Raw genomic sequence first — 19,424 nt, forward strand, 5'->3', positions numbered from 1 at the left:
TCTCGAAAAAAAAATAGCTTACATACATAACCTTTCAATGCTGGATCGAAAATGAATTGAAATAGTTCGAAAAAAAATGAATTGGTTTTTAAGATTAACAAATATTTAATGTGCCGAAACAACCATTCCGGTTCCCCTAATGCCAAACACTCTTAATTTACTTTCAATAATTAATACTTCAACATAACATTCCTGAATTAAACAGTAAAACTCTTCAATGCATTAACTCAAAAACATTTTTACATGTTGTACCTTGGGACATGCTAAGGTACAACTGAAATTTAGTCACAAGGTGCAACACGGTAAAAAAAACAAAAATTTGGATGTGAATGAGTTCGAGTGTATTTGGTTTAGATTAATAAACCGTACCATTAAGTGGAACACCAGTAAAAGTTCAATTTTTATTAATATTTAACTCTAATCAATTAGGAAAAAATAGGTAAAAAATGAAGGAAATAATAATAATTAATTTTCCTATGAAATTTTTTCCTGTTATTTTCTCGAGTTTTTCAAATTTCATTTTAAATTTGCAAGTTACTCTACACTAACTCTGGGTGGCTAAGGGAATGACTAAGTCAGGTGAGTTTTTTTAATTGTAATTTGATAGCAAGGTTATGCTGTTTGCTCAATATCAGGTTAATCAATATCAGGGGTTGTGCTATACAACTCAATATCAGGTCTTTTGTTCCGTAACATGATCGGGTAAAAATGCATTTTATGGTAAGAAGTACCGGTACCCTGAGTGTCGGTACTTTTTACCGTAATTTGAACCAGAATTTCCGACAGTGTACTTAAATACGAGAAAAAAATCATAGAATTTGCAAGTCTAAAATATTTTTTCTTCTTTAATCTTGAAACATAAAAATCCATTTTAAGAATTTATGTTGCTGTTCATTCTCTTTCTGCAAACATAATAATTTTAAAAAAGTTCTTCGGGAAATCTTTCTTATTATTCAGCATGAAATCATTATTATGAATAAAGATAAGAAAAATTACTGAGAAAGTAACCAAAAAAAGATCCAATTAGTCTCGACTTACAACAGCACCTGGTTGTGTCATCTTTTGGAATTTGTCTCGTTTTTTCTTTCTTTATTTTGTCGTGAAATTTGTTTACTATAATTTGTCTTTTTTATCACACATTCCAACTATATCCGATGTAACGTGTAAGTTGTAATTAATCTTTTGAGAAATAAAAGGAAAATAGGAAATTCAGTTTTCTGCAGAAGTGATTTATTATAATTAAATAAAAATAAACAGCATGACATACTTGAAAGATCATTATAATGAACTCATATGAAAAATATTCAGGAATAGAAGAATTATTTTCTTTCTTTTACTGTTAATAATTTCTTAAGTGCAAAAATATCTGTACTTTTAATTGCCTTTTAATGTTTTGATGAAAGATGCACAGTTTCTATATTATATGTAAAAATTATATCATACAATAAGGCTCAATTTTTAATTATAATTTATGATAGTAAGAAATTTATATCAAGACAAAATATTCTAATCTAATTAAAATATCTAAAATTCAAAATGATACTTATTTATTTAACTATTTATTGCTTTCTGCGAGTTGGTTACAGTGTTCAAAAATGTCATTACTATAATGTGCAGTAATTTTAGCAGGATCTTTTCCCCATGTAAGCATACAAATTATCATGCATGTTTATGTTATGTACCACATTTTAAAATTTTAAACTAAAAAAACATCAAAATAGTAGCCCACTATGGGTTTGGGGATCATTGAGTTTAAGGTTACACAATTTTGTGACCAACAAAATTGTTGTTGTTGTTGTAGTGAGGATGATCCGAGTGAGGATGATCCGAGTGAGGATGATCCCTGAGGATGATCCGAGGACATGCCATCACAATTTTGATCCTCTGCAGAGGAGATGGCACCCCCGCTTCGGTAGCCCTACGACCTGCACGTGAAGTCGAAAACTTTACGGTAGAACAGTTTAACGCTTACCCATACCACACACCCGCGGTCTCTACGCAAACTGATCCAAGTGGTCACCCATCCGCACACTGACCGCAGCCAGTGACGCTTGACTTCGGTGATCTGCTGGGAGCCATGTCTTAACGATCAGTTCACTGCGGGACCCAACAAAATTGTTTAGATAAGTGGTCACAGCTCTCAGGTCTGTCTTTACCTCCCAAACGTGCCAAACTCGTCATTCAGATGCTGATATATGTAAACTAATTGAGAAAAAGTACATTTTCATTTATTTTTTATTTTTAAAGTGGGAACTATAAGCAGCTTTTTAAAAGTAAAAAAAAAAATTCATTTGGTAATTTCTTTAAGTTTTGTAAATTAATATATCTTTCATATAGCCTTTTTTTTTCCTTAGATTTAGATTCCGTAAACATTATATCTAAAGAAACGCATCGTTTATTCAGATTTTACAAAAATCACAAGTTAGTATTTTAGTCTAAAACATATACAAAGTTCTTTTCGTTTTACATTGACCAATATTTTTAACAGTTTATTTAAGGAAGAAAGCATACAAAGCCAGACTGTTTCGGTTTTCCAATATATGCTAAACAAAAAAATAAATCAGCAAACTTTCTTGCCTAAGTTGACATTTTATACTAACTATAACCGTGACGTCAGCTAAAGCTTAATGTTTCTGATGTCAAACAGCTAATCGATTTTTAGATTTTAGTTTTGTATACTCTTTGCTGTTTATATCCAATTTATCATCTTTAACAGGTCTGGTCTTTTCGCAAAACACGCATATTTATCTACGTTCTTTTATATCTTGCATTTTTACGACAGTTAAGTATTAGTAATTCTACCATTTTGTTTTACTGGAATTTATTTTAAAATTCTTTTTACTCTCCTCCCTCAGCCTATTTGGAAGCTGAAGTTGATTTTTGAATTTTCTGTCAAAAATATAAAAAATGTCATGTCTTCTAGAAACATTGGTTAATTATTGATAAATAATATTTTATATGCAATGGACATTTAAAACCATCGTTCTCTGTAGTAAGCGTTTCGAAACATTTTAAAACATTCAAAGCAGTTTATATAAAATTACGTTTTTAAAAGCATTAAATATTTGTGTGCAGTTTCAGCAATCACAAAATAGTTTGACATTGAGTAGTAAAACTATTTCTTTTTTATTCTTTTTCATAGAATAATTCATATTTTATAGAAAAAATTCATATAATAAACTATTCAGATGATATCTATTTCATATAATAATTAGTCGGCGTAAATTGTCTTAAGAAAAAATTGCAATGTCACATTTACGTAACAGTTTGGTAAAAATTTAATCTTGCAAGCTTTTTAATATCACTACAATTTCACGAAAAGCTTTCATTTTACGAATTATATCTGGTATCTCAGTAATGGAGCAACTGCTCTATCCCTAAAAAATATTTTTTTAAAGTCATTACATTTTAGAGTAAATAATAACTGAAATTTTCAATTTTTAATTCCTTACGATATAATTTGTATGTCTTAATACATTTCTTTTAGTATGCTTAGAATTATGTAAATAAGTTTTTTTAGAAACCTTATATTATAAAAGAAGTCATTATTGAAACAATTTAGTTTCAAAACTTTAAGTACATAATCTTTTTAACTTTTAAAGTTCAACTCAATATTTTTAAAAATTTATTTTATGTTTTCCTATTAGATTTTGTGAAATCACATGAGGAATTATTAAAACGCCTATGTCTTTAAACTATCGATTAATATTTAAAAAGAAAAGAGTCGAAAACTTAGCAACAATTTAAAACACAATACAAATTGAACGAAATCTAAATTGGTATAAGATTAAAAGGCAAAAATAGAAATTAGAAAGTATTTTAAAATAAATTTGGAATAATAATTAAATAATTAAACCAAAACAAAGCATACTTTTTTAGTTCTAGATTAAGAGTCAAGATCGTAATCCAAAATCAGTGAATTTTATTTATGATTGTAATATTCTACAAAAGTTCAATAACTTAAAAATTTAAGAACTATAAAAAATTCAATAATTCTCTATAAAATTAAACATTTACTCTAGAAAATGCATTATATGAGTACTATAAACTTATTTCATTACATGCTTTTAGTTGATGTTTCAACAAATGTTTCATTTTGTATAAATATTAAGTTTGCTCTCCTGTAAATTTGAACAATGAGTTTTTATTCTAAGAAGTGTAAAATTATTATCTCATTTTATGAGCAATAAAAATTCTCATATGATTTGAATAGCAATTTACTTTGTTAAACAATCATGACTAAAGTCACTTTCGACGAGGTAGTTTATTATATCTTCGGACAAAATATTTCTCTCACAAATCACAGTTACAGTTTCCTACCGTCTCTTAGATAATCAAACATTTATGGGAAACTTGCATAAACTAAATCATTTCTTTGTTTCGATATTAAAGTCATACTTTCTAATCGTCAACATAAAATAAAGCTACATCCATTGGAAATATGGAAAGTTTTGAAGATTTCGGTCTGAGTAGGACAAGTGCCATAAATTTAAATCGCGGCATAAAATTGTCGTAAAATTCTAGGTCTGTTTCATGTGAGTCATTTTATTGCCCATTTTGAATTCAAATGGTAAATGTGATGTTTTTAATTTAGCTATAAAATTTTATTTCTTAAAGTAATCGAAGATTACGAATGCGGGGAAATAAAATAAGTTTTGATCGAGAGCCCCTCTTTCAGCTTTTCAAAATCGTTATAATGGTAATTATAGATAGAATTTAGATTTCGAAATACTACCCAATGCTTGATTAAGGTAACCATCCAAATTTATTAAAAGAAATAAGTTATTTTAAATGGAAGGAAATTAACATTTTGGCTATTACTGGAAAATTATCTTTTTCTTTATTATTTTTAATAGTTATTTAATTTAATGCTATTTTTTCATTTAATTTTTGGTTAAAATTTCGTATTTTGTTATTAATTGTATTCTTTTATCATTTTTAATATTAATTTAAATTCATTTATTAATGCTATTGTTAATTTTATTTATTAATTTTGTCATTTATTGATTTCATTTTGAAATTTCCCTACTCGTTTTTTTTTTACTTAGAAAAAAAATTTATCGCATATATATTTGTAAAACGTAATTATTTTTACTCAATGCTCAACTGTTAAGTGCATTATTTTTTTTTTAGAAACTGAGTTTATTTTTGCAATATTTAGAGTAATTTAAGTTAATAATTACTGTTACTGATCTAAACTGTGGCGTTTGCTCTACACTCCTTTTGCTGATTTTCCTGCTTAAATTTGTACTCAGTAAGTATATAACATGTAATATACGTTTTAGAAGCAAAAATGTGTCTCGGTGGATCAGGGAATAGAGAGTTCGCATTCCAAGTGCTCTAATACCAGCGGTGGCTGGTTGATAAGAATTCTGCTCCCGGCTCGCCCCATCCCAGAGCTGACGTAAAAATAGCCTCATTGTTAGACGGATCATGGGTTTGAATTCCCTTGCCATCGGAATAACCGTGAGAAGTTTTACGGTTTTCCACTCTATGCAACGCAAATTCTGGTTAGCTCCAGAAAAAGTCCTTCACCATGGCTAGTGTTTTCCAATTGCTTGATACAGGAATTGCTTTGTCTTCTCAGTAGGGTTCAAAATTACAAGTCTATGGAGTTAAACAATGAAAGTTGTAAATTTAGAATTGGATCGGCTGTTCAATTTGGTCTATAAAATAAAAAGCAAATTGTACGAAGAGTTTCAACATAAAATACTAAAATTCGTTGATGAAATGCCAAAATAAAATAATCATTCACCTTCATTATAAGATTTATATTATTTATCAATCGCACAATGAAAAAGTGCTTGGGGAAACTACATTGTAAAAAAAAGAGAGACTCAAATAACACGAATTTTTTTTCGTTTTTGACAAAAGCGTTTCCTTGTGTGTGCTCCGAGTAAAAATTTCGCCAAATGACGAAGTAACTATCGTCACTTCTCCAACAAATTTGATCAAAATTAAAAAAAAATGTCTCTTCATTCTATTTTTTCCAAAAAAAAATTTACAAAAATAAATAAATATAAAAGACATCATAAATAGTTACTATAACGTGGCACCATATGAGTCGTACAAAAACAGATAGAATAGAGAAGTAAATTATACCCATCGCCGGATTCAAACCCAAGATGTGTCTGTTGCGAGGTCAATACTTTAACCATCATAATTCCGGTTGACTTAATTCACAGTTTTATTTCCGATTTTCTAGTCTTTATTCTAGTTTTCCTTCTAGCAAACAATCTCCCAGCCTGCACTACGATGAGGAAACATTTTCGTCATATATATATGAGAGTTCGCGATTCGTCACAAATCACGTGATTTAGTGACAACATGATTATCAAAGTAATAAAAATACGGCTTAAGGATTATTGAATCATCCAAAGTAAGTATTGAGTAAGAGTATTTATAAGAGTGTAGAATACTAGAATTCAAGATCGAGGGACTAGAGTACATTACGTAATTCCATTTATTTTTTTTTTATTCCTAAAATAGCTATTTAAATTCAGAAAGTGTATGCTCATGATATCCATTAAAAGAATGAAAATTTTTTAATAAAGCAAAACGTTATGAAAAATAAGATTTATTGAAGTATTTTCAATTGCTGAATATTGAGCTTGAGTAAATAAAAATATCTCATAGATATTTTTTCTATTTTGCTTTCCAATGATTAAGGAGCACTGAGTACTAATGCGCAAAATTATTTTAGTACTGTTTTGCGAACAATTTGGAGCCAAAAAGCTGCCAGTTAATGGCTAGGCTGCATCTCGGAAAATGACTCTTGATCTCCGAAATTTATGCATGTGCAATCACAAATTTAAACAAAAATGAAGTTGAAATTGAACATTATTCCCATATTTTTGATTCGAAAAAATATAAGTATATGAAATATCAGGCAATGACACTTAAAACAACTATGAATGTAGGTAATCCTGGGGAAAAAGCATGCCGGCAAAAGGCCCGTTATGCTCTTTTAAATTTATACATAAATGCGATTTATGTATAAACGTAAAAACAAACCACTTTAGTGTAGCTAAAGAGTAAAAGGTTATGTTGCTCAGACAATTCTATTACATCTTTCTTAAACTGCACTGCAAACTTTTAAAAAAAAGCTAAGTAAATTACAGAAAAGCTAAATAAACCGTAATCGTCCAACTTCATCAATTTAAATTTCTGTAAATTACATTCTGGGAAAATAAATTAATTGAGAATTAATAGTCTATAGAAGAAATAAAAACAGTTTCTACTTCTTTGAATAATTTCGTTAAAAAAAGTATTTACTTTTATAACGTATAAGATTTGGAAAGAAAGTTATAGAACAGAATTGAATTTAAGTTTTGAGTGAAGAAATACTTTTTAATGAAATGTGTTGTACATAATTATGTTTTAAATTGGATAAGAATTTTCGCTATTTCGTTATGTTCTGTTGCTGTCTTAACAAACTTATATTTTATGTATTTAATTTTATGTAGAAACTAATGATCAAATAAATAAATAGATAAAACAAAATAATTTAAATTGAGAAATAAATTTTCTGTGGAAGAAATGCAAACCGTCCTTGTTTCTTTGGAAAAAAAATATTTTTCCTTATAAAATACATTTCAATAATATATGAAACTTCGACAGAATGTTATAGAAGATTAAAGTAAAAAGTATAAGTGAATAAATACTTTTTCATAAAAATGTGTTAGATTTAGTTATATTTTGAATCAACCATGAAATTTTGCTTTACCGTGATATACTGTCGCTTTCTTTACAAATTTGTATTTTATGCAATTATTTTTATATAGAAGCTATTTAATTTAACATTTAAAATTGTTACGGTGACCCAAATAAATATTAATGATCACATCATCTACGTTGTAATCAAATGCGTTCATGCAAGTTTAAATTACTTTAATATATTGAATAATTTAAATAAAAATACTTTTCATAAAACAATAACTTTTTTTCATAAGTATTCTTCTAAAACAATTTTAGAAATTGTGGGACGAGCTGTAATCAACAACGCCATCCTTTGACTGTCTAAAAGTACCTCAAATTATAATGAGTTATCACGAATTATATACTAGTAAATTTATGTTTAATAACCGTAGTGGTAGAATTACTCCAAAAAGTGAAGAAAGTTACTTTAATTTTAAAAAAAATAAGAATGTATTAATATTTCAAGCTCACAACTGTTAATTTTTCTTTTATAAAACAAAGTAGCATTATTATTAATCCTCTTGAAACTCCACGCTATTCTGATGAAATAATGACAGTTCTAAAGCTTCTAACACATGTTAAACTAATATGCTTAAAATATACAATAAAATGAAATTACGCTTTCATTCTGAAATCAAATTTCTAGAACTTGTGGATTTGAGGGAAAATGCTATAATGAATCGATGTGAAATATAATGCAAATAGTTATCAAATTTAATTCTAATTCATTGCTTATTCACTTTTAGATATTATTGCATATTTCTAACAGGGTGCACATCTTTGTTACATGTTCGTTTGGAAAGCATAATTGAATTTAACACTTCTTTAAAAAAGGTTATACTGCTTCAATAAAATAGAAATGAAACTCTTGAATTTTGAAACTGTATAATATTAGTTCTAAGATATACTGCCAAACTAAATATCGTTATCTGAAAATCTTTTTTCAATTTAAGACATGAATGCTTCCTGCTGATTTTGGGATCAAAGGTGAAAATATTCAAAATATGGCCATTTTATCAGATTTTGACCTCCAAAATTTGCTTGTGAACTACACACAGTGAACCATAAAGTTATGTATATCTGTAAATACATACTAATGAGTTGTACCTAAAAAATCAACATTTATTTGGCATGCAGTGCGAAAAAAATATACGACTTAAAATAAATACACGATTTTTTTTTTAAATTAAATTTCTCAGGATTGATTCAACCGATTTCACTCATATTTTGTATTTCGCCATATAAAGATAGGTACTTTAAATAATGTACAAACATTTATACTTTAAAATTCTTTTTTTTACCATTGCAAAATAAAATAATAAAAATTAATAAATGGTATTTAAAATTTATTTTTTACAAGAAGTTACCATTGTATAAATGAGTTTTATAATTGTGCGCAAAAATTTTTTAATTCGCTTGAAAAGCTCTCGAAATATGACGAGCGGAAAATGTAAAATGAACATTAAGTGGTCAAAACTTTGGACCGCTTTCCTGACCAAATTATTAGGATCAGATTCCGGCCTACCCCCTACATTTTGGAAGACAGAAATCCGAATCCGTCGAAAAAAAAAAGGATTTTTATTTAGACAAAGTACGTTTCCGTGTCATATTTCTTATCTTAAAATATCTTCTGCACCAATTAACATATTTCATGTCACCCCCTCGAACCATTAAGAATAAGTCCTAGTACGGGAAGATGCAATCATTAAATCAAAAAAATTCATGGTGCTCCGCTTATTTAGATGCGCATTGTCAAATGTATGAATTACACTCCAAATGAATGAATTGCCCGACAAATGTATGCATTACTCACCGAATATAAAGTAGTATGTATTTACAGATATATATACATTTTTGATTTCCTTTTGTCTCAATTAAAATTTTGATGGTTAAAATTTTAGAAAATAGAAATATGGGAGATTTTTGAATGACTTTTGACCGCCGATGCGAAGGTCTACTGGAATTATTTATGACTTAATAGTTAAACTGAAAATAGTAGAACATAAAATAGTGGTCAGTGTCGGAGCTTATTTATTTCATAAAAAGTATTGCCCATGGTTAAGTTGATGTGTCTTAAACTTTTATTGAACCTTCAAATTTGACCCACAAAACATTGAGAAAAAATTTTTCTGCGAAAAAATTTTTTTGAGTCAAATAGCTTTTGACTAAAATTGCATATCCTGAAAATTTCTCCAAAATCAAAAAGGTAAAGTTTCTAACCTTACCTAATTCGCATGATTTTTTTTAAACAGGCTTTTAAGTATAATATTAAATTTTGAATGAAAATGCAGTAAAATATTTATCATTATTAAAATAGCAAGCAAAATTTGAATGAAAGTGTAAAAATAAATCTCCTAACAATATATAAATATCACATAACATTTTATTCTTCTATGCAAATAAAGTTAAGATCTATATGGAAAAGAAATTACCTAATATAAATGAAAATAAAGCAAAATATCCTTAAAACCAAGAGATATCTGGGACTTAAAACTAAACTCCTCATATCAGCGAGTATTTCATCTACTTTAATTTCACACTATATTTTAAACTGGTGAAGTTAAACATGGAGAAAAAATGTTTGTGTAACTTTAGAGTGATTAAATTCCATTTAAATACTCTGCGCTAAATCCAGACTTAATAAAACTTTTAATTTGCTAATTTACTTATTTTCTGAGTTTTGATGTTACAAAACCATGTAGGTAAATCGAAAACTTTTATTAATGTGTGTTGTTGATTAACAATTAAACAATGGTAAAAAATAAAATTAACATAGTTTACAGTTTTGATCCGTGTAAATAATGCACACAATAATTTCAATCATGATGTTATTTTTACTTGTAGCAAAAATTTTGGTATCTTTAAACTAGTTAAGTATAATACTTTTATAATGGCAGTAATCTTGTGATATATAATGGCAATAAATGACTTATTTCAGAGATTTTTTTAACTTTTAAACTCGTAAAATACATTTAAGCCTATTCATCATTTCAAAAATTTTACATTAAAGCAAAAATAATAAAGGTATTAACTGTAAAAAGAATATATTTTTTAAAAAAAAAAGTATTGTTCAATAATTTTGATAATTTTTTTATCTTTCTTCGAAAAAGGAGCCCAGAATATCTTGTTTTAGTGAAAGTTGTAACTAAATATTCTGATAAGACCTTGATAAATAAAATTAATGGTACTTTTTTTAACATGCAAATTAACTTTAAAAATATGATATTGCGTTTCATCATCGACTTACCAAAAAAAATTCATAATTAATTTTGCCTTCTTATTGAAAGTTTTAAAAAATTATAATCGGATTAATGGATTATTTAAACTTTAAATTAAGTTTCCTAATTAACTAAATATGAAATAAAAATAATAATTTACAAAATTCCTATGATGTTTTTTTTTAATATTCACATCATTAATTTAACTTGTGCTTCTTGTGTTCCTTCTTCAGTGCATTTTTTTCAAAAATTAAAAGTTTTAATTTTTATTAAATTATTCAAAACAAAGAGAGGAAATGAAAAAAAAATATTTTATGGATATTTTAGGAAATATATTTGTTTTTCAGTCCTTTGTTTAATTTTTGTGGAATTTTTATTTTATTTAATTTTTGTTAAGGAAAATAAAAGCTCTTAATCCTACATAAATTTTCATGCTCTTTCTAACAGTAGGAATATTAGATTTTATTTAATGCGTTATTTTTGCTTATGAAAAAGATTTTGAAAGATTTTTCATAAAAAAATACCAAGTTCAACATAAAAATTAATTTAATTCGTATGGACAACAATGCTTAAATATGTTAATATACGACAACAAGATAAGTAAGAAAAGTATTATTTTTTTTCTAAAATATAAGCTTATTGAATAAATCATAAACAAAACAGTTCGAGAAAGAAAGAAAAACAATCTTAAAAAAAGATAGGTGTTTTTATTAAATAATTACCATCATCAATATCATGTTGCACAAAAACAACTATTGTCTGAATTGTGTATGTAATGTTACTTTAACGTTGTTTGTAATGCTGAACAGTTTTAAAATATTGCTACTTGCGCTTTTCGTCTAGGTGTTCTTCATCTGCTAATATTTTAAAAAACAAATATCCCTTCACAATGTTCATTAAAAAAGTTTCATTCACTGCAATTTCCATTGTTTACTGCGTATTAATTGCATATAACGGGTATCCCATAGACTGAAAAAAAATCTGGAACAAATTACGGCATAAAGTACGGGAAGTCTGGGAGCCAGTACCTTAAAATCTATTTTCGCCTTAACACTTATTGTACGGTAAAGTTCAATGCGCCGTAAAATCTATTTTACGGAATAAAATAGCTGATATACCGTAATCTTTATAGTATTATTTAATGTACAATCACCGAATCAATCTCTATATATATTTCTCTTACACGGCGTCAAAAAAAGCCTCATTACAACTCCCCGAATGTCAACGATGGAAAATCGACCAATGATTGCCGCTAAAAATGTCACATGCCAAATCTAGTTGAGGTGGCTCAACATATAGCGCTTTTAAAAACGGAAACTGAAATAACCTTAACCTGGACAGAAGTGAGTAGTCTTTGTCGATAGATCTATATTTTAGTATTTTGTCGAAAGCTCTTTTTTCACGAATTTATATATTACGAATTTATTTGACGATTTTTGATTTATTTCACGAATTTATTTGTTTTATTATTGTTATTAGTTATTCATTGAAAAATGAGTCTTAATCGTGCTGTTGCGCTTCAAGATTTTATACTATAGCACATTTCTAATAGGTTTAACGAATTACATATCATTTATTTGAATTTAAATTTATTTTAATGACTTAGTATTTACTAAAAAGATGTATTTTTTTTACAACAAATGTTGTTATATGGATTTGAATGATTGTTTTGAATTCTTAGAATTTTGTGTATTTGCAATGTACCTAAGTTAGTAGCGAGCGAAGCGAGCTTGGTTTGCGAAGCAAACCTTATAAGATTGCGTAGCAATTTTCGGGGGTTGGCGAGCGTTAGCGAGCAGAAGGTACAGCCCAGTAGTATAATTAAATAAACCAAATAAACATTGTTTTAAGAGATACGGCATAACATTTTAGGGTAAAAATGGATTTTGCGATAAAATAAATTTTAAGGATACTGCTCTCAGGATGCTAGTACATAACCGGATTTTTTTTTACAGTTTAACTGTTTGAGGATATAGTATGCGGTTTGCTAAGAAAGAAATGAGTTAGAAAATGTATTTTTCATTTATTTCATAATTAGTTAGATGGTGCTATAGAATAAATACAATTGAGTTTTTACTACTCGTAAAGAAGTGAAGTGATTCTGACTAACTATATGTTTTTAAATCAGATTTAATTAATAGCTGTAACCGATGTCGCCCGTTTGTGTCAAACCTGATTGGCTTCTGAATAGACAAATGCCACGATTTACCTTCAATGACGTCATTTGCTGATATCCAATTTAACACAATGTTTTCTTATGCATATTAGACCATTCTAAGCGAAGTATTTGAATTGTAAATTTTTTCCTCAAGCACTATCTTTGATGCAAATGATAGTTATTTTGCAATATTGTGGTATAGATTTTCCTTCTACTAATGATGAACTTTGTTATTGAATTTGAAATTTAAAAATTTGAAATTCTCTGGTTTTTTAAGCAAAATTAAATTTTAATTGATTTTTATGACTGTAATGACTATATTCCATGCAAATAATCACACCAGATTTTCATAATAATAAACTTAACTTTATTAAAAATTAAAAGAAACTAGTCATTATTTTTATATTCGAGCATCCAGCTCTTAAACAACCAAGGGAGACCCTCTCCCGACCAAGACAAACATACCTCTACCTCGATTCCTAGCATGCCCCCGAAGGGGTGACACAATGCGCCAAGTGCGCCTAAACGATCGCCAAACAGTTGCCAAACATTACACCTTCCCCCCTAAGATAATGATTATATTACAAATAATTAATCGTTAATCTGAAAATTAAAAAACAACTGTTTGCGATCAAAAAAAAAATTATAATACAGAATGATACATACGAAAAACATGATTATGCAATATTTCCAATGAAAACATAATAGGAATAATAAACACTAATACAGATGAGATATTATAACTACTCATATATAAACTCAGTTATCATTAATTATACACTGTAACGTTAGTATCTACAATTCAATCCTATATAACCTTTTTTTTCTATAGCAAAAATAGTTATAAAATAATATCTAATACAAGAATAATTATCCACTTTAACTATAATCTACTGACACACAGTAATACTAATAATATTTAATACACACATTATTAATTAAACAATTATTACTACAAACCAAAATAAAAAAAATATTTTTAAACCATAACACCTTAAAGATCATGTATAAACATTACAATTCAATAATTATATTTCCATGGATTTTAATCATATCTTAAAATTATGCATATAAACAATGAAATTTACTATTTTTCAAACACTAAATCATTCATTTTTTTTTTGAATTATAAAGATCTTACTTTAAAATATGTTTTCAAATTAATTAAGCACTTACCTAAAATATCTGTTATTTTAATTTTATCCACAAGTAAATATCAATATAAGCATATAAACACTTAGAGTCTCTAATAAAAAAAATATAAGAGTCATGAAATAACTTTTAACACTAACTGACCAAGTCTGCATTGACCTCGACAGTTTATTTATTTTTAATCACCTGAGATTGAGAGTCTGGAAAGGGCATCTGCGTTTTTAAGATTTCTTCCCGGACAGTGCTCGATACTTAAATTATATTTTTGTAGGGCAAGCGCCCACCTTTGGAGCTTAGACGATTGGGGAGCATTTTTAACGATGAATGCCAGTGGGTTGTGGTCGGTCACAATTTTGATTGGGGAGCCAAATATACAAGGCTCGAATTTCTTCAATGCCCATACTATTCCATAGGCCTCTCGCTCAATAGTGGGCCAATTCTGTTGAGATTTAGAAAGCTTTTGGCTGGCATAACACACTGGTACTTCTGAGTCGCCTTTCCGTTGAGACAAGCAGGCACCTACTCCCACCTGTGAAGCATCAGAGTGGATGATGAAATGCTCGTTGGGGGTAGGGGTAATCAATTCCGTTGTTTTCGCCAATTTCTCCTTCAGCCGTTGGAAAGCAGACTCATGTGTTTCTCTCCATTCAAGCACCTCCGGTTGTTTTTTTCTCGTGAGTTCGGTGAGGGGGTATGCGACGTCTGCATAGTTTGGGATGTATTCCCTGTAGTAATTCGTCAGTCCTAGAAGGCTTTTAAGATGAGTTTTCGTCTTTGGCGATTCCAATTTTTGAATGGCTATTATTTTCTCCGGGTCAGGTTGGTGTTTTCCTGATCCAATCACGTGTCCTAAATATTTGATTTGAGGTTTCGCAAAAGAACATTTCTTCACGTTGATGGTAAATCCTAATAATTCTAATTTTGTAAAGACTTTTTCTAAATCTTGAAGATGGGTTTCGAAGTCTTTTGAGAAAATAGCAATATCGTCAATATATGATCTTGAAAATTCCTTGAACTCTTTTAGTGACTTGTTCATAACTCGCTGAAAAGTGGCAGCGGCATTTTTCAATCCAAATGGGAGAACTTTAAATTGATACTGCCCACGGTGAGTTTTGAAAGATGTAAATTCTTTGCTTTCTTCCTCCATAGGAACGGCGTAATAACCTTTGAGAAGATCAAGCGTGCTTATTACATTGGCTCTTCCTATATTGTACATTAGATCCACTGCATCTTCCATCGGAAAATCGTCAGCTTTGGTAACCGCATTCAGAGCTCTATAATCAACACAAAGTCTAATGCTTCCATCTTTCTTGTTTACACAAACTACTGGGTGAGCTATCTCAGCTTCACTCTCCTCTATTAGTCCTGAACTTAACAAATCTTCTATTTCGGCATCAACTCTTGTCTTCAACGCTTCTGGGATCCTATATACATGTGGTTTCTTTCTTTCTACATTTGGAATCAGTCTGATCTTGTGGGATTCCACTTTAGCCATTTTTACTTTTCCTGTAAATAATGCTTGATGCTGGTTGATGAGGGTCATTAAACTATTCTTCTGAGTTTTATCCAAATTTTCTAGATCTAAATTTCCTTCAATTTTTAAATACTCCAAAGGGGTTGATAAATCTTTTCTTGGTAGAGTTATGACTTCTCCAAAATCTTCTTCATTTTCGAATATCACTCCAACGGCGTTGACACGAGCTTGAAATTTTCTTATTTTGTTGGAATGAACATGTTTTATTTTTCCATCTGGTAGTCTTACTTTATACGAGTGAGGAGGAATAAGACTCACTATTTCTCCAGGACCACTCCATCTAGCATAAAGCTTGTTGTTAGAGTCCGGTATAAGTAAATAAACTAGGTCACCATTCTTGAAACTTTTTGGCACAGATCTTCGATTGAAATATTCAGTGTATTTTTGTTGTTTTCCACTTGCGATCAATTCAGCTTGTTCTGCAGCTTGCTCCATTCTTATTTTCAACTGTTGTAAGTATTCGACAGCTGATTCACTCAAATTTGGAGGAATGGGTATTTCACCAGACCATGATGATTTTAGCACTGCCAAAGGTCCTCTTGGCTGTCTTCCATACATTAATTGAAAAGGTGATATTCCAGTGGTGCAGTTGGGGATTTCCCGATAAGCAAATAACAGGAATGGGATATGCTTATCCCAGTTAGATGGGTCACTCCTTATCACATGATGTAGCATCTGCTGTAAGCTCCTATTCCATCGTTCAACTAGTTCATTGGAAGCACTGTATCCAGGGGTTGAAAATCTAGGATGGGCACCCAATCTTTCTTGAAATTCTTTAGTCAGTCTTGACACGAAATTTGTACCATTATCACTTGCAATAGTATGCGGGATTCCTGTTCGCATGAATATTTCGAGGAGAGCTGTGCAAGTAGCTTTTGCACTTAAGCTTTTCAGAGGAATGGCCTCCGGCCATCTTGAGTGTTGATCTATAAGACATAAAATATATTTGTGCTTCCTAGCAGAGGGTGGATCAATGGGCCCAATAATATCGACGTTTGCTATTTCGAATGGCAGTCCAGGTCTTGCTACTGGGGTTATTGGAATTTTATCCGACCTTTTCTCAGGGCTTCTTAATTGACATTCGCTGCATGTTTTGCAAAAGTGTTCCACATCTTGAGAAACTCCTGGCCAGTAGAAGGAGTACCTTATTCTATCTTTTGTCTTCCGCATGCCCATATGGCATCCAAATACCGAGTTGTGAGCTAGATCAAGTACCTTCTGTCTTCTACTTAATGGGAGAACTAATTGGCGTATTTTTTCTCCAAACAATTTTTCTTCATGATGCAAGAGTCCGTCCATAATAAAATAGTTTCCCTTCTTTTCCTTCGACAACTTCCAAGGCTCGTGTAGAGTCGGGCATGTTTGTTGTTCTATGAACAGCTGTTTGGCTGTCGATACAGTAGACTCGATGGGATTGGCTGTTGCATTATCCTCTAGCCACTCCCCAAAGCTTGACTGGTTGCCAGGGGCAACTGATGCAATGCCCTTCTCCCTCTCCTCCACCTCTTCATTTCTCCCTTCTGTCGTATTTTGTTTCTCTTTTTCTGTTTCAGTAAACAAAACGAACATTTTTTCTTCTTCGTTCTGACGCCTTTCTTCTGCGATGTTGGAATCCATGTTCTTTTCTGGGGGGTTGATCAACAGTTCATGTATTTCGGGAGTTAATAAACAAGGCACATTTAATTCATCCGTCACAGCAATAAAGGTATCCACTGAATTAAATAAGTTAGTTCCATCATTTCTTAAATAAATCGGCGTACGGCAAACTTTTGCTTCAATCTGTTGTCCGAATGCAGAAGTTAACAAAATTTTCCCTCCATCTCTCTCCTTTACATCCGGAATGAATGACGAATGTAGAATTGAAATCTGAGTTCCAGAATCGACGATTGCTTCGATTTCTTCGGAGTTGATAAAAATATTAACTTTCTGCAGGGGTTTAATAATGGTTTCTCTGACGTCACTCCGTAGATGAGATGAATCTACTTTCGCTACCACCGCTTCTTCTCGGCTTGATACTTTATTCGAATTTCTTGAAATTTTTGTGTGATCCCTTTCATTTCGCTTTCCCGTCATTTCATTCTTTTTCTTTCTATCGGAACAGTCTCTCGCAATGTGTCGATAGCTTCCACAAATGTAGCATTCTCTTTGCCTGACGAAATTGTTTTCTTGTCTCGGATATTCTTTTCTCAGTTGAGGGGGAACATACTTTTCGGGTGAATATGTTGCGTCTCCAAATCTCGGGCGTTTTCCTTCACTTCGGTATTCATCAAAAGATTTTCTTCGCGCTGAAAAGTAAATGTCACACTCTCTAGCTAATTCCTGAGGCTTCAACCATGTATTTCCTTGTCGTATTGTGATATGGGACGCTGTCTCTCCGTCTAAAGTTTGGAATATCTTGTCGGATATAATTAGTTCTTTAAGTGTATCAATATCTTCTGCATTTCTTAATTTACAGTAATAATCCCATGTTGCGGTCATTCGTGAAGCGAATTGGATGTGTGTTTCTCCTGAATAACGTTTTGCTCTTCTGAAATTTTCCAAACAGGTTTGGGGGGTCGGTTCATATTCCTTCAAAATCAGTGTTTTTACTTTTTGATAGTCCTTTAAATCTTCTCCCTTGATATAAACAAGAACATTTGTAGCTTTATCCCCAATTAATTTCAACAATATCTCTGCTTTGAATTCGTCCGGAACATTCTTATGTTTAAATGCTCTTTCGATGGAGTCGAAAAATATATTCCATGCTTCCGCTTTCTTCGGTACTGGAATCGTCAAGGTTTCTACTCCTTTTATCAGTTTATCCAGGGAAATTTCGCTTTCTCCACGGCTGTGTTGAGCGTCTGGGGTAGGGCTTCTGCTTTCGATACTTCGTGTCGTTCGGATCTTCGCCAGCTCAATTTCGTGTTCTCGTTCTAATCGAATTTTTTCTTCTTCTAATTTCGCTTTTTCTGTCTCTTCAGCTCTCTTCCTGTTTTCTACTGTAGTATTTAGTATTTCTTTAACAAAGTCCGGATCGTCTAAGTATTCCTTGCTATTTTGCAACATATGTTTCAGCTCCGTTAATTTCAGTTCCAAACTGGCTTCTTCACCTATCTCTGACAAAACTGTCACCAAATCTTCTTTTCGTACGTTTTTGAACATTTTTCACTCTGATCAGAATTCTCCAACTAACTTCTGATTCTACTTCCGAAATTGCTTTTCTATCGGTGCAAATCTCTGGTGTTCGAAACGAGAGCGTGTTGTAATGACTATATTCCATGCAAATAATCACACCAGATTTTCATAATAATAAACTTAACTTTATTAAAAATTAAAAGAAACTAGTCATTATTTTTATATTCGAGCATCCAGCTCTTAAACAACCAAGGGAGACCCTCTCCCGACCAAGACAAACATACCTCTACCTCGATTCCTAGCATGCCCCCGAAGGGGTGACACAATGCGCCAAGTGCGCCTAAACGATCGCCAAACAGTTGCCAAACATTACAATGACATTTAAAAAAACTGATATTAAATTTGCCTTAACTAATTTGTAAAATCACCAGTTTTTGTTTTGATAACACAATTAAATTTTTATTTGCCTAAGAATTCTTTTTTTTAAATAAAAACAATTTAATTGCAATGCAATTTAATAACAATACAATTTAGTTGCAATTTACATACA

At 30.4% G+C, this 19,424-nt stretch overlaps 1 protein-coding gene across 1 annotated transcript in view; it reads right to left on the reverse strand.

Annotated features, from left to right (window-relative positions):
* LOC147809406 (uncharacterized) overlaps window positions 1-18,901 on the reverse strand; it is a 35,686-nt gene extending 16,785 nt beyond the window's left edge. Inside the window, exons 1-2 of the mRNA XM_087162795.1 lie at window positions 15,996-18,901; window positions 14,413-15,938 (exon numbers count right to left, since the gene is read on the reverse strand). Of these exons, the coding sequence (XP_087018921.1) occupies window positions 14,413-15,938; window positions 15,996-18,901 (4,432 nt within the window). The remainder of the gene's footprint in view (window positions 1-14,412; window positions 15,939-15,995) is intronic.
* Between the last annotated feature and the right edge of the window lie 523 nt (window positions 18,902-19,424).

This window comes from Parasteatoda tepidariorum, chromosome 5 (assembly GCF_982258835.1).
Source record: "Parasteatoda tepidariorum strain Cologne lab strain chromosome 5, Ptep-v5.0, whole genome shotgun sequence".
In the NCBI taxonomy this organism is placed as follows: Eukaryota; Metazoa; Arthropoda; class Arachnida; order Araneae; family Theridiidae; genus Parasteatoda; species Parasteatoda tepidariorum.